General features: G+C 39.5%; 1 protein-coding gene across 1 annotated transcript in view; it reads right to left on the reverse strand.

Annotated features, from left to right (window-relative positions):
• Positions 1-4,952: 4,952 nt before the first annotated feature.
• SLC26A3 (solute carrier family 26 member 3) overlaps positions 4,953-23,887 on the reverse strand; it is a 32,614-nt gene continuing 13,679 nt past the window's right edge. Inside the window, exons 9-20 of the mRNA XM_028526031.2 lie at positions 23,723-23,836; positions 23,538-23,615; positions 20,320-20,415; positions 19,215-19,321; positions 18,069-18,138; positions 17,885-17,977; positions 15,447-15,542; positions 14,886-15,119; positions 13,282-13,336; positions 7,253-7,395; positions 7,047-7,112; positions 4,953-5,364 (exon numbers count right to left, since the gene is read on the reverse strand). Of these exons, the coding sequence (XP_028381832.1) occupies positions 5,341-5,364; positions 7,047-7,112; positions 7,253-7,395; positions 13,282-13,336; positions 14,886-15,119; positions 15,447-15,542; positions 17,885-17,977; positions 18,069-18,138; positions 19,215-19,321; positions 20,320-20,415; positions 23,538-23,615; positions 23,723-23,836 (1,176 nt within the window). The 3' untranslated portion in view covers positions 4,953-5,340. The remainder of the gene's footprint in view (positions 5,365-7,046; positions 7,113-7,252; positions 7,396-13,281; positions 13,337-14,885; positions 15,120-15,446; positions 15,543-17,884; positions 17,978-18,068; positions 18,139-19,214; positions 19,322-20,319; positions 20,416-23,537; positions 23,616-23,722; positions 23,837-23,887) is intronic.

The following is a 23,887-nucleotide window of genomic DNA, read 5'->3' on the forward strand; positions in this document are numbered from 1 at the left end:
TGCTATTACTGTTGTCCCATTTTTTTCTCCCAGTTATTCCACTCCACCCTGCATTCCCCACCAATCAGCATTCCCTTGCCTTAGTTCATGTCCATGGATTGTACATGTAAGTTCTTTGGTTTCTTCATTTCCTGGACTATTCTTAACCTCCCCTGACTATTTTGTAGCTACCAGTTATGCTTCTTATTCTCTGTACCTTTCCCCCCATTATCTCCCCTTCCCCTCTCACTGATAACCCCCTATGTGATCTTCGTTTCTGTTATTCTGTTCCTATTCTAGTTGTTGTTTTTTTTTAGGTTCAATTGTTGCTAGTTGTGAATTTGTTGTCATTTTAATGTTCATATTTTTGATCATTTTCTTTTTCTCAGATAAGTCCCTATAACCTTTTATATAATAAGGTCTTTGTGATGATGAACTCCTTTAACTTGACCTTTTCTGGGAAGCATTTTATATGCCCTTCCATTTTAAATGATAGCTTTGCTGAGTAGAGTAATCTTGGATGTAGGTCCCTGCTTTTTGTGACTTTGAATACTTCTTTCCAGCCCCTTCTTGCCTACAAGGTTTCTTTTGAGAAATCAGCTGATAGTCTTATGGGAACTTTTTTGTAGGTAAATGTCTCCTCTTCTCTTGCTGCTTTTAAGATTCTCTCCTTATCTTTAATCTTGGTTAATGTAATTATGATGTGCCAGGGTGTGTGTTGCCTTGGGTTCAACTTCTTTGGGACTCTCTGAACTTCCTGTACTTCAAGGAAGTCTATTTCTTTTGCCAGGCTGGGGAAGTTCTTCATTATTTTTTTCAAGTAAGTTTACAATTTCTTGTTTTTCCTTTCTCCTTCTGGTATCCCTATGATTCAGATGTTGGAATGTTTCAAGTTGTCCCAGAGGTTCCTAAGCCTCTTTTTTTTTTTAAACTGTTGTTTCTTCATTCTGTTCTGGTTGAATGTTTATTTATTCCTTCTGGTCCAAATCATTGATTTAAGTCCTGGTTTCCTTCCCTTCACTGTTGGTTCCCTGTATATTTTCCTTTATTTTACCTTGCATAGCCTTCTTTTTCCTCTGTTTTGTGACCATACTTAACCATTTCTGTGAGCATCCTGATTACCAATGTTTTGAATTCTGCATCTGATAGGTTGTCTATCTCCTCATTTTTCTGGAGTTTTGATCTGTTCTTTTATTTGGGCCAAATATCTTTGTCTTGGTGTGCCTGTTATGTAATAAGGAGCAGAGCCTTAGGTATTTGCCAGGGTGGGGCAACACACTTTGCTGGGTTGTGGCACTGTATGTGGGGAAGGGGTCGGAGGGGAAATAATTCCACTTATTCAGCTCTCGGCTGGCTTTCAGTCATGTCTTCTGCTACCCACAAGCAAACTAGGCCCTTCTGGTGATGATTCTTAGATGTATGGTTTGTGTAAATTCTGGAAGCCTGTGGGTCTCTCCAGCGAACTCTCCTGTGAGACTGGGAGTTTCTCCTACTGCCGTAACCACCACAGATTTCTATCCCCAGAGTTTTTGAGTTTTTCTTTTCCCACACTTGAACCCTGGGTTGCACAGTCTGTCTCGCTCCACAGTTGTTCCTTCTGGTTTATATGCACTCGAATGGGGAACCATCCAGTCTGCCAGCTGCCACCTTGTCTGCCTGGGTTCACCAGCTGCCGCTTTGCCCACCTAGTCCTCCAGCTGCCACCTTGCTGCAAGTCCTTTCCACGCCAGCTGCCCATCTCTGCCCCTCCTACCAGTCTGAATGAATGTTTTTTGTTTAACTTGTTGGTTGTTGGACTTCCACACAGTTTGATTTTCTGGAAGTTCTGGTTGTTTTTTATTTTTAAATTTGCTTTTGATTTCTTTTGGTTGTGCAAGGAGGCACAGTGTATCTACCTACAATTCCATCTTGGCTGGAAGTCTCCATTTTGTTTAGTTCTTTTTCTGGAGTTTTGTTCTGTTCTTTCATTTCGGTCATGCTTTGTCTTTTCATTTTGTCAGCCTCTCTGTCTTTGTTTCTGTGTATTAGGTAGAGCTGCTATATCTCCCAGGCTTGATAAAGTGGTCTAATATAGGAGGTGTCCTGTAGGATCCACTAGAAAAACCTCTCCTATTACCCATTCTGAGTAGTTGAGCTGTGCCTACTGTGTGGGCTGTATGCCACCTCCTGTTGTAGTTGTACCTTGATTGCCATTGGCACATCCAAGATCAGTAACTGCTTGTGTTTTGTCCAGGCTCATGCAGCATAAGCTACAAAGTGACTTGCAGATGGCTACTACTTGTGCTGGGCTTAAAGGTGGCCAGGTGAGGCTAAGCTGTTAAACAAGGCTAGTTATGGCTAGTGTCAGGCCTGGGGCATCTTAATGAGAGGTATAAGAGGTACAGGGCTCACTGAAGCCTGATGCTGCCTTTGAGATAATTTAGGACAATCTGAAGCATGGGCCAAGATAAGCCATTCATATGGAAAATCCAGTGGAAACAGCTCAGGTTGACCAGCAAGTTAGGTGGGTAGGGCCTCAGGGAATCACCAAAATAGGGCAAACAGTGTGAACAAGATTGATGGAATCTCAGGTATGGCAACTACCTGCCCGCTCTGTTGCTCTGTGCAGGGAGGACTCAGGAAAAGAACGATGACCTCTGCCAGCACTTCTGTCTGGGAGAAAGCTGTACACCAGCTCTCACCCTGGTGCCAGACAATTCAGTTCCACCCTCTGTGTCTCTGATTCCTTTCAATCTACTGCCTCCATGCTCTAGTTCAGAGGGAGTGAGTGTGGGTAACTTTGTGCTTGGGCCCTTTAAGAGGATCTTCCAGGGAGTCTAATAGTTTCTTTATTCCACAGCCTAAATCCCTGCTGGTTTTTAGAACCAGGAGTGTGGACACTTCGCTTCCTGGAACTGGAACTTTTGGCTGGAAGTCCTGGTGTGTAGCTTGGACCCTTTGCTCCTGAGACATCCCTCTCTATTTTTATCTGCCACAAGTGGGTGAAGGACCAGCCTATTCTATGTCTCTGCCTCACTACCAGTCATGATGTAGCTTCTTTAATTCTGTAGTTGTAGGACTTCCATTCAGTTCTGTCTCTGGTGGTTCTGAATGATGGTTGTTCTATACTTTAGTTGTAATTTCATGTAGTTGTGCAAGGGGGCAAACCATGTTAACTCATGCTGCCATCTTGACTGGAAGTGGACACAACATTTACAATTGATAAAGTGTTTTGATGTTGAAAGGAGGGCACATAATCGTTTTTCTGTTAGTGGTGATGTTTAATTTCTAACTATTATAGAAATATAATTTACACCAAGGACAGTGCCAGTGAAAAAAAGAAGTGTGTGGGCTGAATCTCATGCACTAGCCAAACTGAGTTTTAGAGCTGCTACTCTGTCCTGTGAGTTACAAACAGTTGTAACAGGTGGTCAGGTCAGATAGCTGGGAACTGGTGAGATCTCAATCTGGAAGAAACCCTGACTTGCCAGAGCCTGCACCACCCCCACAAAAAGTTGGGGACAAATGCTGTGGCAGCAGATTCAAAGCCACAGCAGGAGGCTGCTGCCTGAGGCAACAGTAAACAGTCAGTGTGTGTCCCCAGAAGCTGAGCAGCTCATGACCCAGCCAGAGGGAGCTTGTACAGAGGCTGCACAGGGCTGAAAAGGTCAAAACACATATGTATGGTGGAGGTTAGCAAGCTGCAGCAGGGGCTGGCTGTCCTGCCCTGGGCTGATACCTGGTGCTTTTCATGTAACTGGAAACCTTGCCACATTATGCAAAATGATGGTCAGAAGAAGAGCTAAGACAACTGGGACAAACATAGCTGACCTTGGCTCACGTGGTTGAAAAGCTGGACATTCCCACAGCACATGGGATTTTGGGAATGGACTTTAAAACAGAATGTGTTCAGAAGCCTCTTTTTTGCTTCGTACCCCAAGTTGGGGAGCACTCATGGGACAAGCAGACACCAGTCCCACTTGAGGCTTAGGCCTCACATGGATGGGAGCCAGCTTGCAGAGGTAGAGTCCCTTGCTCAGACATGCCTTGATGGGTGCCAGCCCTTGGGATGCTATGGCCCTATACAGGCACATGGGCCTGGACTGCTTCAGTGCATGGAGGCTGAGAACAGTACATGGAGGCATTAGCTGTGAATACTCCTCAACCCCAGAGTGTAGGCAACCTTGGGCACTGGAGCCCGATTAACGGAGCTTCTACACAGCCATCTAGAGTGATCTAGCAGTGTACCACAGGCCCCAGGAGAAAGGGGAAGCTGCATGAGATGATGATGACTCTAGAACTCAATGTGCACACCAGAGAGAGAAAGAGAGAGAGCCTGAGGCTGGAGACCCATTTGTGTAGCTGCCATGAGCTCCAAAATGACAAATAATATGGGGCAAGGTGTCTAGACACTGTTCTGGTCCTGGGGGTTGGCTGGTTTTCTGTGCTTTGCAGATGAGGTTGGCTCAAAGGTAGAAAGCTCCAGCCCCCTCAAAGTGGGAACCCTGTTAATAAGAACCTCTTTTTTTCCCCATGAACTTCTGTGTTATGCTTGTACATGGTGGCAAGCAGCTGGACCCCAGGCTGCCCAGTTACATAATGGCCAGTAGTGAAGAAAGAGTCAAACCTTCTGCTATCTTTTCTTTCCTCCCAGGGAGACCAGGAAGAACCAGGTACTCATCAGATTTTCTCTTCACTTTTTACTTTCTTGTCTTTTCAGTTTTTATCTTTCATTAGCTTATGTAACTTTTATATTAAGAACCTGAAAAAATAAGGATTTGCTTCAAAATCTAGTTATGGAAAAACTCTCTAAATTTGGATAGGAGGCTGGATGCTTTAAAAAGACGTAGTGATAATCATACAATCTGGACAAAGAAGTCTCAATATAAGGGGTTTAGAAGATTCTCATGTAGCAAGCTTCAAATCAGACCACTGTAAAGGGGGCTTGCAGCAAGCATGTTTCAGAAAGCAAGCAAGAAATTTAACAAGACACATCTGTACAAACTGATTTTTTGAGTGGAGCTATATTAGTATGAGCAGTACAAACTGCAAGATTCAAATCAGTGGTATAAGTACATTGTAAAACATACATGAAAATAGTGACTTGGATAGAAATCTGTCAGTGCTACAAAAATACATATAAACAAAAAAACTTCTTCCTTTGACAAATCTACAAGCTATAAAATTAAGAGTGTTTAGATAATTTTATACTACATATGTGAAAAATACCAAGCTAGAACAATCTTGTTCCAAAGTTTAGAATATAATTCTGTCAAATAAAAATATTCTTCATACAATGTATGAATTTATCAATGACTTTCTGGGTATGAAGTTGTTCTTTATGTGGCAGTCCGATTAGAATCCCTCTGAATTATATATTGATTAGAATTTCGTCTCAACTGATACCTAGAAGAAGACAGGAAGTTCTTATTTAAAAAAAAAACCTGTTAAGTTTTATCCCTTTCAATAATCATATCTTATATTTAAAATGTGATCAATCTGATTAAAGTTAGGAGCTAGAATTTGCCTGAGTCATCAACAATTTTTTGTATTGAATTTTAATAATGAATGAAATACCTTTCATTTCAACTTGGTTGACATAAAACCATGTGATACCAGGTTGTAATATAAATATCTTTTGAAGGCCCACTTTGACTTAGACAGTAACAATACAACTTTTTGTAGCAATGTATTTCTTCACATTTGTTTCACAGGGCACTCAGCTCCAAGGGGCTATGTGTGTTGGCCAGGAACTCTCACCTCTTACATACATCACTACTGGTGGCCTATCCATGACTGCTGATTTTCTTCCTCTAAGTAACACAAGGAGCTGGAGTTAAATGTTTCTTTTTTTAAATGCAGAGGAATAGATATAAAATGCTGCTGACTACATTCTGTTAGTTGGTTCTTAAGCTTTGATCTCCCATCAGGTTTAAATTCTGTTGCTATACTTTATCCTCTAAAACTTGGTGTTAACAGTGAATCCAGCTCCTGGACAAGAGGGTTGCAGATGAAGCTTTCTGTAATAGGGGTGAGGGGTAGGGGTGGGCTCAGGCAAGGTGCTGGATTTGGGTTTCTCGGGAATCTCTGCCTTGGGAAACAGTCACGGTGCTCTTCTCGGTTCTCCTCTTACCTCAGGTCTATATGACTTTCTGGAATAGCTTTTTTCATCAAACCTTCTTCTACTTAATATAACTCTTAACATTTCTTCTTTATTTCTAATCTAAATTCTTCTTGCTGTATTTCTTAGACCTTTCTTCCTGGCATACTTGAAGACAATCATTAGATTCTTTCTCAAGACCCTCACTTCCATTTGTCTTTCAACAACGGATAGATCTGGCATAGTAATAGTGAATATAGCACAGGTCCTGGCACCAAATCCTGTTGCTGTCACTTTGGTGTGTGATCTTAAGCAAATTGGTTAAGTTCTCCAAGCCCCTCTAATTTCCTCACTTGTGAAATGAAGATATTGTCTTTGCATATTATTGTAAGGATTGAGATAATGCATGTAATGCACCTACCATGTATCTGGCCTACAGCATTTTGTGTTTCTGCTTTTCCCAAACTATAAACATTCCCTTAAAGGAGATAATACTCTAAAGACGAATGTTTTAGAATGAAATGGGACTAATCAGCTAAGTGATGACTTGGCAACTCTTTCTAGTAAGGAAGAAAAGGAACTTAACTTTCATTGCTGGGCGAGGCACTGTGCTAGGGACTTACCACACACCTGGGAGTCAGAAGGTGTGTATTAGCTTCTCAGCTCCATCACTTGTTCATCTATAAATGGAAAGAGCAATACTTTCCCTACCTCACGGATTATTATGAGACCAGAATAAGATTTTGGTTGTAAGTACTTTAAAAACAAAAGAAGTTTTTTCTATATATACTCAGTCTTACATTAACAGAGATCTCGTGTCACTATTTTCCATCCTTGTTTCTACTGGCCTGAGTTGTTTCATTCCAAGTTTGTATGAGACTGGCATTGCTTCAGTGTTGTAGGGATGAAGCACACATCCTCAGCCAAGTTCTGTGTTATATTGTTATTACATCTAGTAAATATAAAACTGCTGAAGAATCGGTCTTACCCTACATTCTCGATTACGTAGTCCTCCATTTGTATGTATGGTGAAATCAAGTTTTCTATCATTTTCCTGAAAAAACAAAACAAAATGAAACACAACAGGATGGAATTATGGGTTAGGAACAATATTTTAAATATTAAAAAAAAGGGAAATTTAAGAAGCAAAGATAATTGGTTGTATAAATATGAAAGTCACCAAAGAGCTGGTACCTGACTGGAATTAAACTTTGAAGTACTGCAATCCTTTTTCATCAAAATATGCAAAACAGCATCATGGATTGTTAAGAAAAATATTGAGTCCTTGACTTCATCATCAAAAAATTCACAGCGTTCAAGCTTCTCAATGAAATCATCTGGAGAGGGAAAAAGAGAATAATTGTTAGTAAGAAGTAATTATTTGACCATACATTTCTCCTTGAGGCTGGGAATTCTAATTTTTGTTTGCAAATGTATAGAACATACGCTCATGGACCAGTGCTATGTGGCAGTTCTGGGTTGCCAGACTGGTTATTTATCAGGTACTTACTGTAGTCCATTTCCCCAAAGTGGCTGGGTTTTATCAGAAAACATCTTTTCTGGCCACCCCACATTACCTCTCCAGTCACTTCTGAGGGGTCTCATTCTTGTAGGCATTAACCAGCACTTGTTTGCACAGATCACTCACCCAAATATTACCTCAAAGCTCTGGATAGGTAATATGAAGGATCAGGAGATAAATTACACATGAATCTTGCCCTCAGTGACATAAGAACATTTATGTATACCAACAGTAATGAAAGGAAAAGTACTCTAGAATAATAAAGGCAGAAAGCAATCTGACTTTTTCTTTACTGTTTTCTTAGTTTTTAAAATAATTACCAGCACATAGTAGGTCCTCATATTTTTGTTGAATGAATAAGAGGGGTACAGACTATGTACTATGGAAATTCAGAGGAAGTAGGGTTAAGATTGTTTCCTCTTGACCTAACCAGTGTGGATCAGTTCACTGGGCATCATCCTGCAAAGAGTAAGGTTGCTAGTTCAATTCCCGCGTAGGGCACATGCCTGGGTTGCAGGTTCAGTCCCCCATCAGGGCACATACAAAAGGCAACTGATCAATGTTTCTCACATCAGTGTTTCTCTCCCTCTCTTTCTCCCTCCCTTGCCCTCTTTCTAAAAAATAAACCATTAAAAACATTTTTTTTCCCTTGGTGGATGTCTGGGAAAACTTGACTAAGCAGATACCATTAAAAGAATGACTAGGATTTGGAGAAAGATGGAGGGACAGTAAATATTTTTGTTAAAAACAGAGGGATGCCAGGCAGCAGAAGCAGAAGGAAGAGATACTTTCAAAAAGATCTGGGATGATGGAGAAGGAGTAAAATTATTTAATAGATTAAAGGGTTACTGAGGTCAAGAGAACTAGACTATATCTGTAGATTTTAGGAATAGGACCCAGTAGAAAGGCAAAACTGAAGATGCCAGTTTCATGCCTCCTTCAGGACCTGTGATTTCCCACAAGATACTGTCAAGGTTACTCCCTCACCTCATTCCAGTTTCTGGTCAAATATCATGTTATTGGACATATTTGATCACCTGTCTAAAATAGGATAATCTGCGCTACCAGTTTTTTCTTCACTGAACCTATTACCTGAAATGTGTTTTTTATTTACTTGTTATCTGGCTTTCCCTCTAGACTGTAAGATTCATAAGGGCAGGGGCTTGTCTTATTCACAGCTGTATCCCCAGCACCCAGAACCTGGCCTGGAAGAGTGTCACCTAGTGGGAACACAAGGACAGAGCTGCAGAACACTGTGATATGTGTGTTCCACGGATGCAAACAGTCTGAAGACCACAGCGCTCTGTCTAGGGAAGCAAGGAAGTTCTCACAGTTACTAAAGGATAAATCCTAGGAGTTTTCTAGTCAGAAAATGGAATGGTATGTTTAGAGACAAGGACACTAGTTAGAAACTTGTTCCCCAGGGCCTAGATGAGAAATGATAAAGATCTGGATTAAGGTGTGGAAATGCAGAGGAAGGGACTGATTAAAGAGGCAATATCCACAGGTGACTCACTAGATGTAGAGGGAAGGGAAGAAGAAGAAGAAATTAAAGATGGGTCTAGAGTTTCTACTTTAGGCAACTGAGTGAGTGGTGATGGAGTGACTGAAGCAGGAAAGGAGAAGGAGTGGTTTTTGGAGGGAGGATAATATATTTAGTTTTGAACATGTATATCTGAGGTGACTAGTATACATCCAAACAATTGAATACATGGATCAGCACCTCAGAAGAAAGGTCTGGGCTGAGGGTGTAATTTGGGAATTCATTAACAAGATATACTTGCAGTCACAAGCATGTAGAAGATTGACTAGAAAGAGTCCATGGTGTTAGGAAAATTGGACAGGTATGTGCAAAAAACTGAAACTAGACTATTAACTTACAACACTCAAGAATAAACTGAAAATGAATAAAAGACTGGCAGAAGGGGTGGAGACATGAAATGGCTTGGTCCCAAACCTATGTGAGGTAGATAAAAATTCGGGAAGGATATCTTGGGAGTGAGAAGTCCTAGCTGACACCAGGCTTCCTAGCCCAGGGTTGGAGGGCCAGGAAGATAAGTCCCCATAAGTTCTGGCCTCAAAAACCAGCAGGGACTGAGTTGGTAGAAGAAACTTCTGGGGTCCCAAGCAGTTTCCCTTAAAGAACCAACACATGGACTTGGACTCACTCCCTCTGAGCTCCCGCACTGGGGTAGCAGCTTAAGGCACCAGTGGCATACAGGGAGGAACTGATATGTCTGGCATCAAGGCTGGAGCTGGGGGACAGCTTTCTCCCAGACAGGGAGGTGGGAAGAGGCCATTTGTTCCTTTTTTGAGCCCTCCTGCCACAGAGCCACAGAGCTGGCAGCTGGATGCCATTTCTCAGAATCCATCAACCCAGCTAACAATATTTGCCCTGCCTTGGAGATCCCCTGAGACTCCATCTCACCCAACTTATGGGCCTACCCAAACTGTTAACCATGACTTTTCCATATGAATAGCTGGCCTTGGCTCCTCCTTCACAACTTCTTAAATCCTCTCAAACAAGCAACAGCCCGTTTCAGTGGGCTCCCAGCCCCCATACCTCTTACTAAGTGGCCCCAGGAATGGCACTAGCAGCAGCCAGCCTAGATTCACAGCTTGGCTTCACCTGGGAATCTCCAAGCCCAGCACAAGGAACAGCCATCTCAGATTGCTTTATAGCTCATGCAGGGTGCCCTCAGGCAGAACATGGGTGGGGGTTGAACTTGGCCTGTACCACCCAGGAAAACCCAGAGCCTGCACTTCCAGTAGACAGCTACAGACCACATTGGAGCACCACTAGCCTGCCTCTTCATAGCTTATCTTCCATAGAGAGCACAGGTATGCTATCTGTAGTTATGGCCCATCTTTGTTGCTGACTAGCCTGGGTAAATCCCTCCCATTGACCTGCCAACAGCTATCAAAGCTCAACAAGAGGAGGCAGTAGTCAGCCTACATGAAGGGTGCACCTTGATCAAGTACCCAGTTTGGGTGATAGGGGAGGCTGAACCACTAGACCCCATAGGACACCTATATCATTAGGCCACACTACTAAGACAGGGAGTCATAGCAGCTCTGTCTAATAGATACAAACAAACACAGGGAGGCTGTGTTTGTCAGAATGAGGAGACAAAGAAACATGGCCCAAGTGAAAGAACAGATCATAACTCCAGAAAAAGAACTAAATGAAATGGAGATGCAGGGTTCAAAATACTGGTTATAAGGATGCTCAGGGAACTTAGTGAGGACCTCAACAGCATCAAAGGGATCCATTCAGAAATGAAAGATACACTAATTGAAATAAAGAACAATTTACAAGGAAACAACAGTAGAGAGGAAAGCTGAGAATCAAATCAATGATTTGGAACATAAGGGGAAAAAAAAGATAACCAATCAGAACAATAAGAAGAAAAAAGTCCAAAACAATGAGGATAGTATAAACAGCCTCTGGGGCAAATTTAAGAGGCCCAACATTCACCTCACAAAGGTGCCCGAAGGAGAAGAGAAAAAGCAAGAAATTGGAAATCTATCCGAAAAAAATAGTGAAAGAAAACTTCCCTAATTTGGTGAAGGAAATAGACATGTAAGTCCAGGAAGCACAGAGAGTCCCAAACAAAATGGATGCAAAGAGGCCCACTCCAAGACACATCATAATTAAAATGCCAAAGGTTAAAGAGAGAGAATCTTAGAAGCAGCAAGAGAAAATCAGTTAGTTACCTAGAGGGAAATTCCCATAAGACTGTCAGCTGATTTCTCAAAAGAAGGGATGGGCAAGAAATATTCAAAATCATAAAAAGCAGGGAGTTACATCCAAGATTACTCTACTTAGTGAAGATGTCATTTAGAATCAAAGGGCAGATAAAGAGCTTCCCAGAGAAGAAAATACTAAAGGAGTTCATTATCATCAAACCATTATTATATGCAATGTTATAGGGACTTAGTTAAGAAAAAGATTAAAAATATAAACAATAAAATGGCAATAAATTCATATCTATCAATAATTGAATATAAAAAACAAACCTAGAAAACAGGAAAAACAGAGACAGACTCATGGATATGGAGAGTGTTTTGGTGGTTGCCAGATGGATGTGGTCATGGAGGAATGGGTGAAGAAGTGAGGGGATTAAGAAATACAAAAAAGTAGTTACAGAATAGCCATTGGGGATGTAAAGCATAGTATAGGAAATGGCATAGCCAAAGAACTTATACATGTGATCCATGGACATGAACAATGGTGTGAGGATTGCCTGAGGGAGTTGGGGTTACTGGATGGAGAGGGGCAAAGAGGGATAAATTGGGACAATTGTAATAGCATAATTAATAAAATATAATTAAAAAGTAAAAAAAAAAGATATTGCCTCACACCTATCAGAATATCAATAAATCAACAAACAACAAGTCCTAGCGAGGATGTGAGAAATGGGAACCCTAGTGCACTGTAGGCAGGAATGCAGACTGGTGCTGCCCCTGGGAAACAGTATGGAGGTTGCTCAAAAAATTAAAAATAGACCTGCCCTTTGACTCCATGATCCCACTGCTTGGACTATATGCTAAAAATCCTGAAACACCAATTCAAAAAAATATATGCACCCCTATGTTCATTGCAGTATTATTTACAATAGCCAAGATCTGGAAACAGACCTAATGCCTATCAGTAGATGAGTGGATAAAAAAAAAACTGTGTTACATGAACACAATGGAATGTTATACAGCTATAAAAAAAGAAGGAAATCTTACCTTTAGCGACATTATGTATGGACCAAGGGAATATTATGCTGAGTGAAATAAGCCAGTCAGAAAAAGGCAAATAGTATATGATCTTACTTATATATGAAATCTAATGAACAAAATAAACTGATGAACAAAATAGAAACAGAGGCATGGGCACATGGAAGAGACTGACAGTTGTCTGAGGGGATGAGGAAGGAGGGGCTGGATGAAAGAAGGTGAAAGGATTAGCCAAAGACCATACATGCATAGCTGATAGACACAGACAATAGTGTGGAGATGGACAGAAGAGAAGGTGGAGGTAGGCAAAGCGTGGGGGCAGGGAGAATGGGGACATCTGTCATAGTGTCAACAACAAATTCATTAACATTTTTTTAAAAGTTTATGGAATTAGAACTAGAGGGTTCAAAGGTGAAGACTGGAAAAGAATAGTTGCTGAAGAGTGGAAGAGGAGCCAATGTTGGACAGTGAGTTGCTATGAGGGCGGTAGGGGAGGGGTGAATCAGAAGAATGGTCTTGCAGAAGTTACAGGGAGAGAGGTTCAAAGACAAATGCAAAAGAAAGGGCCAAATGCTAAAGTGAGAATGAGGCTGGAATGGAGGCAGTTGATCTTGATAATTCAGACATTACTGATGATGTCATCAGCAAGGTGAAGCAGAAGGTATTAAGGGAAGCAAGGAAGAGAGAAAGCAAGCCTACTTTTTCAGGAAGATTAGAGTGAAAACAGTTACATATTCACTTTTTTTTGCTGCCTATTAAACTAGGATTCAAACTGTAAAGTTAATTTAATTACATATCAACACAACTAAAATATAAAGGTGCTATTTCCAGAGGGATTTCTATAGCTTCAACTACAAATTAGATTTCTTTCTTGGTGATCATAACAAAAATATAGCTGTTCTTAAGCTGTCTAGATTGAGAGTTGGCAATGAACCTGAAGTGACTGTCAGAATATAAAAATAAAACAACTTACCATCAGTTCCAACAATATATACATCTACCTTGATCCTGATAAATTCTTGCAAAATCTGTTTAAAAAGAGAGTAGATCTTCCTTGAGCAACAGTTTCACTTGTCAGAAATGTGAAGAAAACTGTTGTAACTATGCCTGATGACTGACCTTGCTTTTAGAACCTGTTACACTTGGAAAAGAGACAATAGTATAAAGAGACATGGAAGTATAAAAACAAGGTTCTGTGACAGAAAGAAATGAATCCAAAGGAAGAGCCCTCTTCATAAGGAAAAATGTTAAAAGTGATCATTCTTCTGGAAGTATGATGGGAAAATGCCCTGCTTTAATTCACAAGGTAAACTTTGATTTAATTTCAAATTTAGGGAGAAACAAAGGAGTCTTCTCAATACACCATGATGCTGACATCATCATCCTAAGACAGTTTTTTTTTCTGTGAATTGGTCTTGACTAGAACTTCCTACATAATAAGCATAAGAAAACCCCAGGACCCTTAAGTTGTTTGTTATTCTTGCCCACAGTGACTGGATGTTTCTAGCACCAACAAATCTTTATCCAATTGCTTGGTTTCTAGGCTAAGAACAAATACCAGTAGTGATACAGTGATATTGTTAAGGTCATATAAGGTGAGAAAAGTAGCTTATATCATTGATCTATAAGACATAGAGCTAAAAATTAGGGCTTTAAAGAAATGTAGGCAGAGTCCCTGTCCCTTGTGCTAGCCTGCTAGGATAAATATTGTATGTGTGTGTATTTTTTTCTCCTAAATTGACACAAACAAATTGACAAACACAAAAATAAAGAAAGAAAAGTCAAACAGCCTTGAGAGTTATGTGATGTTAAGGTTTTTTTAGAGAAGTTCAAACAAAAAGAAAGTGATCCTATTATCTAATTTTTAATCAAATTCACCCATACTTAATAGATCTTATCTTAGCTCAGTTCTTATGTAGGTAGATTTCTGTGAAAAAGCAAGCAAAAGAGGGGAAATGTGGAATTTCTTAAATTTTCTTTTTATCTGTTGCTGCATCTCAGTTAGAAACTTCTTTATTTTAGAAATACTGACAAAACTGTATAAAGAAAATAGACTGCAACTTGATGGTTTCAGTCCTGCTTTTAAATGACACATGACAACTATTCTTTCACATATCTCCTTTAAAGAAAAAAACCTGATTGTTATTTAGCCAAGTGCATTTTCATCAGTTTATAATGAATGGAGATAAAAACAAAAGGAACCCCTATTTCACTTTTCCCCAAGAACTTTCAAGTCTGTGTTTCAGGACAAGTTAGATACAATGTCCTTAAGGATATGAAGGTGCCACAGAATTGGAATTTGAAAGGCATGTGAACAGAGTTGTCTACTAGCAGGTTCAACATACATAAGAAAGGTGGATTTGGTAGCCTTCAAAAATTTTATGCCAGCTCATGGGAAATGCACTTTTAAAAGGTTTACTGGAAATGTCTCACCTATCCTCCCACTTTATGGAATATTCTAAGATTATTATTAACTTCTACCTAAGTGTGTTTTGTCTAAAAGAGCATCCCTCCACCGATACAAGTTTTCACTTTTAGTTGTTGATTGGTTGTTTCTGTTAAGAAAAAAGAAATTACCGTTTTGAGACCCCTCATTGAAGAAACATCAAGAAACGACACTGCTGAAAAATCAAGAATAAGGCTATGCAGTTCAATTTTAGGGACCACAATGTTGAGAGGAAGGTTAGCATTCCAGTCTATCTGGAAGGGCAGGTCTGTGGTGTTGATTGGCTGATTCAGTTCTTCTATCTGATTGTTGTCCAGCTCTTCATCAGAATCTTTCAAGCCATCAATGGTGCATATAAATCCTTTCTGCAAGAGAGGACAGTAATATGCATGATAATTCCAACTAAAAAATACATTTTGTGTGTCAAAGGTAACCAGTGACTTTCTGAAGCACAAGTTCAAAGTTGGGTTAAGCAAGTGAGACTGTAAATTCCTTTCTTTGGGGAATAAAAATTGTCCCAGGAGAATGCAGTTTAAGGAGAACCTCAAAGATGCCATTTAAAAATACTACATTAATTGACACATGAATAACTCGTTTATCTGCACTTTATATGAAACAATAGAACCAACATCTTGACCTTCATTTTACTGAGCTTTTAGCATAACACACAGAAATGTGGTCAAGAAGCTTACTGGTGTCACTTGTAGCAGGCCTTCCTTCTGCAGTTTTCGGATTTTCTTCATAGCTTTGTTGCGCTTGCGTAGAATTCGAAGTGGACTAAAGCCAACCTGCAAATCCCATTGTTGTGTTACAAGAGTACTGAATATTCTGCTACTTATGCAGCATAATTCTAGTACCCTTAAGTGGGATAGGTTGAGAGATTGAGACACATAATAAAGAGAATTATCATAAAATGTAAGTGGTTCAAACAACATCAGTGAAAGCATTGTGTCAGAACTATGGTATGCTCAGCCTGCATGCAATTATTAACATTTAAAAACCTCTGTGCTATCCAGCATTTATCCATAAATTATCCTTGAATGGGTCTAAACTCTAATTTGAATCTGTTTGTGGTTTTGGTTTATACAACTCTTAAGGGATTGTATTGTATTTATTTTCTATTTATTGAATATGGGTGGTATCTAATTAGCATTCTGCTTCTAAATAATTTTATTCTATTAAAATATAATTGATTATATTTTATAATATCTATTATTATGTGATTTAATTTTATAATTTTGATGTTAGATCTGAGAATAACCTTCATCTTTCCTTTTTCAAAATGAATGTATTTTTATTGTGGCAAGGTGTAGCTCCAGAGTAACAGCTAAGGAGAACCAAATTATGTAGTGAAAAGCCTTGGCCCGTTAGCTCAGCTGGTTGGGGCACTGTCCTGACACACCAAAGTCTCAGGTTTGATTTCTGCTTAGGTCATATACGGTTTTCTCTCTCTTCCTCTCTCTTGTCCTCTCTCTCTAATATCAATCAATAAATAAACATTAAAAAAGAACAATAAAATGACAACAAACTCACAATGCTCAACAACAGAACCTAAAAAAAAAAACCAAAAACAAAACCAGGAACAGAATCACAGATATGGAGATCACATGGAGGGTTATCAGTGGGGAGGGAGAGAGGCGAGAATGGGGGAAAGGTACAGGGAATAAGAAGCATAATAGGTAAGTACAAAATGGACAGGAGGAGGTTAAGAATAATATAGGAAATGGAGAATCCAAAGAACTTACATGTACAACTCATGGACATGAACTAAGGCAGGGGGATGCTGGTTGGAGGGGGGAAACAGGGCAGAGGGGAGTAAAGGGGAGAAAAAATGGGACAACTGTAATAGCATAATCAATAAAATATATTTTAAAAAAGAAACAAATGTTTTAAAATTATGTAATAAAAAAAGGCCTGACCAAAAAATGTGGTTAGTTGGAAAAATACTAAATTAAGTAAAAATAACAGTGCATGAAATCATATACACGATATGATCAATTATTGTAAAAAAAATTGGTGTCCTGGCTGGCGTAGCTCAGTGGATTGAGCGCGGGCTGGGAACCAAAGTGTCCCAGGTTCGATTCCCAGTCAGGGTACATGCCTGGGTTGCAGGCCATAACCCCCAGCAACCGCACATTGATGTTTCTCTCTCTCTCTCTCTCCCTCCTTTCCCTCTCTAAAAAAATAAATACATAAAATCTTAAAAAAACACACACACACAAATAGACGGGCAGCAAATATATGACCTTTAAAAAACAAAAACAAAAAAAACAGTGCCTTTCAAAGAGCAAGTTTTAAAAAAAATTGGTAGAAAAATATTTGTTGTATACCAAACTAATAATAATAGGACTGAGGCAGACATTCTATGTAAGGTAGAGAGGAGACCAAAAGGCAGGTTCAGGAGTAAGTGCTGAGTTTTTGTTTTTTAATCTTAAAGATTACTTCTTTGTCATATTCTCTCCAGGTCACCAGGGACACTCAGTTGTTATTTGTGTTAAATATTCATTTATATTATATTTATTAATTTCATTTCCATTATAAATATTTGTCTGCTATTCTAAATCTCTTCAACATGCAGTCAAATAAAAACATTACTCTCTCGCTGTTTCTGAAATTGATTCCTTAAGAAAATCTGTAGGATAATATCTTTTAAAAACATGTAGCCCATAAGTAGAGAGCAGGCTGACAGCTTGACAGGGGTAGGGGGGCCTAGGGGGTAGGGGGCAGGATTGAGCAAAAAAGAGAAAAGTCTCATTTGAGAGCAGGGGGTGATTGCAGAGAGGAGGGGAAGAGGATGGAAGTGGAAGAGGGTGTGGGGGGCATGAATGGTAATGGAAAAATATAATAAAAAATAAAAATGATTAATGTAATAAAAAAAACAATATCCCTAAAGAGAGAGAGATTCTTTTTACTCTACAGCAGAATTTAATAAAAGGTGACTGTACATTGGACATTGTCCAAAGACTCTTTATAAGATAGGTTTTCACCTGCTCTGGGACATGGGAAACAAAAACTCCAATACAACTTCAATATATGTGAAGTTAATGACCCTCTCTTGTTATAAAACAAACATTTCATTTCTAGATATTTGGTGGAATTACAAAAAATAATTAATAACCCCTAAACTTACAGCTTCAATAAGTTTCTGCTTAAAGAAATTAATGTTTGCAAAGTAAATAGGAGATGGACATCTGAAAATTTTCACTCCTTCCAGTTCATACATCTGTAAGGCAGAGAAGTAATATTAGATGGTGCCCAGTAGACTCATATTAATATCATTTAGCAAATCAAAATAAAAAGTAAATCTTTCTTACATCAGAGTAATCTTTTTTATTCTTGTAGATGTTGCTCCTTCCAACATTAGCCAATGTGCTGCATTTTGGACTGTAGGGAAAATCATTACCATATGAATCTTTCATACACGTTTGGGAGGCCCATAAGGCTAACACTGATGTTTCACTAGCATACCTAAGCAGGCTCATTTTCAAAATGTAAAAGATACATCATGCCATCAGAGACCCTGGAGGGCGAACACTTTGTTTTACTTATTCTTCTACAGCTGCTAAGACAGTGCCTTCCATCCACTATATTGTGGTTTACAAAGAGGTTCTCTATGTCTTTGCCATTTTGATTCTGAATATCACAGTTATTTGATGACATAAGGCAGATATAATGACCCAGTTGTATAGATGTGGACATGGAGAAATATGATCATTTGCCTAAGACAACCCAGTTTGTCTCTATGTTTGATGAATCCCCATGAAATGGGTGAAAGTATAAATGAGTAAATGAATGCAGGAACATTGCAAAATAAATGTATTCTATCAGTCAAGGATTAACTTTAACCATGATAATACTATGTTCTAGAACTCCTTAGCTCTTAAAAAGCCTCATTTCTCTGTCACACATGTAATCCTACTTAGGCTGAGTGGTCACATGGTGGTAACATTATACAACAGAGATTTAAGAATCAGAAAGATGTTTGTACTGAGTGACTGCTAAGAAGCAATCATTCTCAGTGGTTTTTGTGGAATTCTAGGATGGGAGGGGCCTTTCAGAAATTCTCTTAATTCAGCTCCATGTTTTTCAGGTGGGGGTACAAGCTAGCAACCTACAAAGAAGAACAACCCTCCACTAGACATGGAGAATATCACAATCTTTTCAGTAACATGTTCCCATGTTTAAAAAGTCTAAGGCAAAGAGATTTGTATGATTCCTTTGAGTTGGAGAGTAAGCATGGAGCAGACCAACAGCTGGAGGGCCCTGGGCTGATGCTGTAAGTTCAGGCTGTTCTGTTGCCCTTCGGGGGTGAGCAACCTGAGGAAGAACAAACCGGCCAATCGTGATTGATTTGCATGCCTATCAACTAAACTACTTTCCCCTTGACCAGTGACAAGTTCTTTTTCCTTGGCACTGGCAGGTCCAAGTCTACAAGGATATAGAGTGCAACAGTCACTCACAATTGGGTCCTGAACACGATGGTTAGGAGCTGAAACGCCACGCTAGCGGCCAGGCCTAAAGCAAGTCCCAGGACAATGACAAAGATGAAGGTCATGATCCAGATCAGCTGCAGAAAGAAGGCAACACATACACCAACACTACAATTGACTCTGATTCAAGTGCAATGTTTTAGGTCCATTGCTATGAGAAAGCATAAACTTCTAGGGACAATAGCAGAGGTTGGAGGTGTACAAAAGAAACAACCTGCCTCCAGAGGTCATTTCTGCTGGCTTAGGTTCTGAACCACAGAAGCACAAGCAGATGTTTAAAAAAATCCAAAGAGAGAGTGCATCTATTGATAATCCCATCCCTGAAAAGGTTAAGTAAATGATTGAGTCTATCACAGCTAAAATTCTAGAACCAGCTGTTGTTCCTTAAAATTAGCAAATTAGTTGATATATAATATAGTAATCTCTTACTTTTAGTCTGCTGATTTCCTTAATGGCTATGATTGCTGTAAGAATCTTAGTATGCCAAAGGGCTGTGAAAATTTCCAATTATCTAGCAGAAACAAAAAGTAAACCAAGTGTAGTTTATTACTTCATGCTTGTAAAGGACCACAGGATGTGTTAAGCACTTTTATGCCACAGACTTTGACCCTGATGTAATTATGGACTCTGCTTCTCACAGTAAGGCATGCTGAGAGCAAGGGGAGTCTTTATAGAGTATTTCCGAAAGGAATGTTCAGAATTTAAGTTTTTCACAGGTTCTCTGGTAACTAACATATAATGTAATGAAGAACAGAAGCAATGCATACCCTGAACTTCAGAGAGTTTCTGTGCATTTGGGATGACTGAGAGAATTTTTAAAACAGATCTAAGGAAGTTGTCCACTAGTGTTTCCTGGAGCATTTCCTACTTGCCAGAAACTCGCCCTTTTCAGTTAAAATCCCAGAGAATGATCATGAGAGTATGCAGTTTAAAGATAGTAAATAAAATAAACTAAGGTCATGTTAACAGCCATATAGAAACAAAATTTCTCTTAGTGTACAATATAAATATGCATTTTATATCAGCACTAAGTACCATCCTGATTTCTCTCTCAAATAATGTTGCCTCTGCTTACACAATCATACTTATCCTTTTGCCACAATCTTCGTATTTCCATGAACTGCATCAGCATTCCTTTTAAGTTTCCAAGAGCTAAAGCTGCCAGGACAGACTGTGAAAAACATAAATGGCAGATGTACTTTCAGATAACCAAATAAACCATACAGAAGCAAAGGTGAAAGTTGTAGATAAGTGAATCCTTTAAAGGGCCTCAAAACAAAGGGTACACCCTTCTCTTGTGTGCAATACCATGCAAGACATACCAGATCTTTCCTACCACAGTGACAGTGACATGCCGTGGATGGTAGGAGATGATCTGACAGCACATAGTAGTAGCCTGTACCTTGGGACAGTGAAAGGCAGATCTTAAGATCTATTGCAGAAATAAATTCTTCTCAATCAGAGATAGTCTTTATTGGAAGGTGGGGGAGGGGGTTGCTCTTTGTTAAAAAATAGTTTGGGGAGCTTGGGTTACTGGAATAAGAATTCAAAACTTTGATGATGCACAGCAATCATGCCATTTTGAAAGAGGAAGCTGAAGATCAGAGAGAGGTTAACAAAGATTTGAGACAGACTTTCTGGGACAGTGTGAACCATACCTGGCATGTTCCCAGCTATATCCCTAGAACTGACCATGATAAATATATACAGGAGGGGCTTAATAATTATTCAACGAACAAGTGAATTATTATTTTCCAAACTAGTGCTAATTATCCAGTAACACAGCCTCTTTTAAAAAACCCTGATGTGGATTCCACTGAAGAGTAGATTCACTAAGATATCTGGGTAAGAAGCTCAGCTTTGCCACAGCAACACTTCTGACTCCTGATTCTTCAAATGCCCAATGAGATCATGTGTCTCACAGGAATGAAGATAGTTAAGGTGAAAAATGCTGACTAGTCAAATAAGCTCTCTTTCTTATTGGATTTTAACACAATGGTAGAAACATGTCCCTGGTCCTCACCCCCAATTCAGGCTGTTCCATTCTGAATGGCCTATAAAATTTGTATGTGGATTACTTTCACACCATAAAAGCACAGTGTACAAGGAAAAACCAAACAAGTTTTTATTTTCATATCTCAAAGATCATTGAATTGATCTGGACACTTGATTTTTACAGGTAACATTTACAATTTAATATCTAACCAGTTATTTTATTCACTGTGAGAACATAGGTCATTGTTTAGAAGGCTAAATATGGTTTTAAGTAACTTTAAAAAGGAAATTGCACACAAATAAATGCTAGTTTGAAATGGTGAAAAATGGAAAAAGTCTGTCATTTAGTTAACAGCACTATCTCAACATTGAAACTGGTTTCGATGTGCTATAGCTGTGTAAGATGTCAGTGCCATGATGCCTGGGAGGGCTCCATAAGACTCTCTACAATAGGCCTCCTGGGTTGGGGGATGTTAGTATAAGCATGTCCAGTGCTACCTGCACAAGAGACACAGTTTTCTTTCCATTAGGCGTTATTTCCCACCCGGTCAGTATTCCGCAGAAAAACAATTTGAAACAATTTAAGGGGCCCTTAAAAAATAAAGATTGCAGAGCACTGAGAAGCAATAGAGGGGAATTTTACCTGGTATCTACACTGTAATTGACATAAAGGTTTACATAAATGTAAAATGCTGAGGACTCTGCTGGTGCTTACTTAGTAAGCACCCAAGAAACATTTGTTACAAGCTATTACTATGGGTTATTTTGCCCTCCTATGATAAAAAAGAAGCAAAAACAGTTACTCGAGTGAAACAAGAACATTACAGACACAGTCTGAAAAGAACTTGTCATGTGAATCCTTTAAAGAAGGAGTTTTGATTAACATCCTGGACAATGTCCTTGGTTATTGTTTATTCACAAGAGGGATAGGATTTTATATGGCAATTGTTTCTTTAATTCTCCAAGTTGATGTGGGTGAGGGAGAGCCTAAGCGCTCACCTGGGAGAAGCACAACAGGGAAGAATCCTCTATGTAGGGAGGCTGAGTGTGCATTTATTTGTGTGGACATATACATTCTTCTATTTCTTTGGGGTTGGCTTACTGACTCCTTTTATGTCATTCCTTTGGAAATCAGAAGGTAAGTGTATGGAGAATGTGTATTTTTGGCAAACAGTCCTTTGCAGTGCTTGCACACAGACTGGCCCAGTGAGGCTCTTTGGGGTGGCTGCACTGGGAATCTAGAAACTCAGGGCCAAGTTCACATTCCTGCTACCAAGAAACAAGGAAAAAGATCTAGATGTCAACCATCCTTTGTGATCTGTGACATCTCTATATCTTTTGTAGTCAGAAATGTAATAGAATGTTCATAGGATAATAATAATAACAGTATTAGCAATAAATTATTTGGTGTTTATCATGTGCCACACAGTGAGCTAACTACTTCACCTACTTATTTTATTTCATTTTTGCAGCCATTCTGTGAGGTGGGTGCAATTTCCCTCCTTATTTTGCAAATGGAGAACTTGAGTTTGAGAGAAGTAATTTGCCACAATTCTCTTTGCCACAGATAGTAAGGGCCAGGATTAGAAGCAGGTCTGTAGGACTCCAGAACCAGTGTGCCATACACTACCCCACAATCATGTTAACACCACAAACCACAATGTATATACCATTGTTTGGTTTCCTAGAGATCCTATGTTTCCCAGAGTCTGTTGTTATGTTTTGCATCTGAGTGTTGCAGCAGTTTACAAAGCATTCACCTAAGGCCTCAAAAATTATAGTTCAGGAGAGCTGAACAGAGGAGCAGAAGGACACCACAAGTCTGTGTTTGGCTGTTTGCTCCCATCCTGCAACCCGACAGCTTTGGTCTTGGAGTCAAACCAAACTCTGGGAGCTACAGGGTGGATTCCTAAGAACAGGTTGAGTGACTGGTAGCACCATTCTCTGACTTAGATAGAGGAGAGGCTCTCAACCTTTAAGAAAATATTTGCTTCAGTCAATTCATATTGAAGCTGCAGTGCCAAGTTGTCTTTCTGTCTAAACATTAATTATATTCAAGGCTATGAACATGGGAAGAGTAGAATAGATAAGGTCTTTTGGGCATGTGCATTCCTAACATTCATAAGATGCTACCAGAGGAAAAAATATGTTGGCCCATAGAGTATTATCTGCGAAGAGCCCTTAACAGTGTGCAGTTACCTCATTTTCCTGTTTGTTACCAGAGTTTAGAAACCTGGGTCTTTGATTCATCAGAAAAGAGAAAGATAGCAAGCAATCAAAAAGAGGGAGGGTTGTTACCTTTTGTAGAGGCTCCAGAAGAAATCCCAGGGCCATAATGACAATCAGCACAATGACAGCAGAGAGAATCCCAGCAACCTGTGTAGATGAAAACACTCCCATGACAAAATCAACTTTTCCCCCGACTCGCACTCCTCGCAGGGACTAATGCTAGGATAGCCTTCACAGCAAAGATCCTAAAATACCTGTGTTTTGCATCCAGTACTCTCCTGAATCGCTGACCTGGAGAGGGCAGTACTTGAGGCAAATCCTTTGAATGATCCAGTGACTATGTTACCCAAACCCAAGGCTATTAACTCCTGACAAGAGAACAAGAAAGAATCTTCAATAAAAGCGGCATCACTGATACT

Source organism: Phyllostomus discolor, chromosome 10, assembly GCF_004126475.2.
Source record: "Phyllostomus discolor isolate MPI-MPIP mPhyDis1 chromosome 10, mPhyDis1.pri.v3, whole genome shotgun sequence".
In the NCBI taxonomy this organism is placed as follows: Eukaryota; Metazoa; Chordata; class Mammalia; order Chiroptera; family Phyllostomidae; genus Phyllostomus; species Phyllostomus discolor.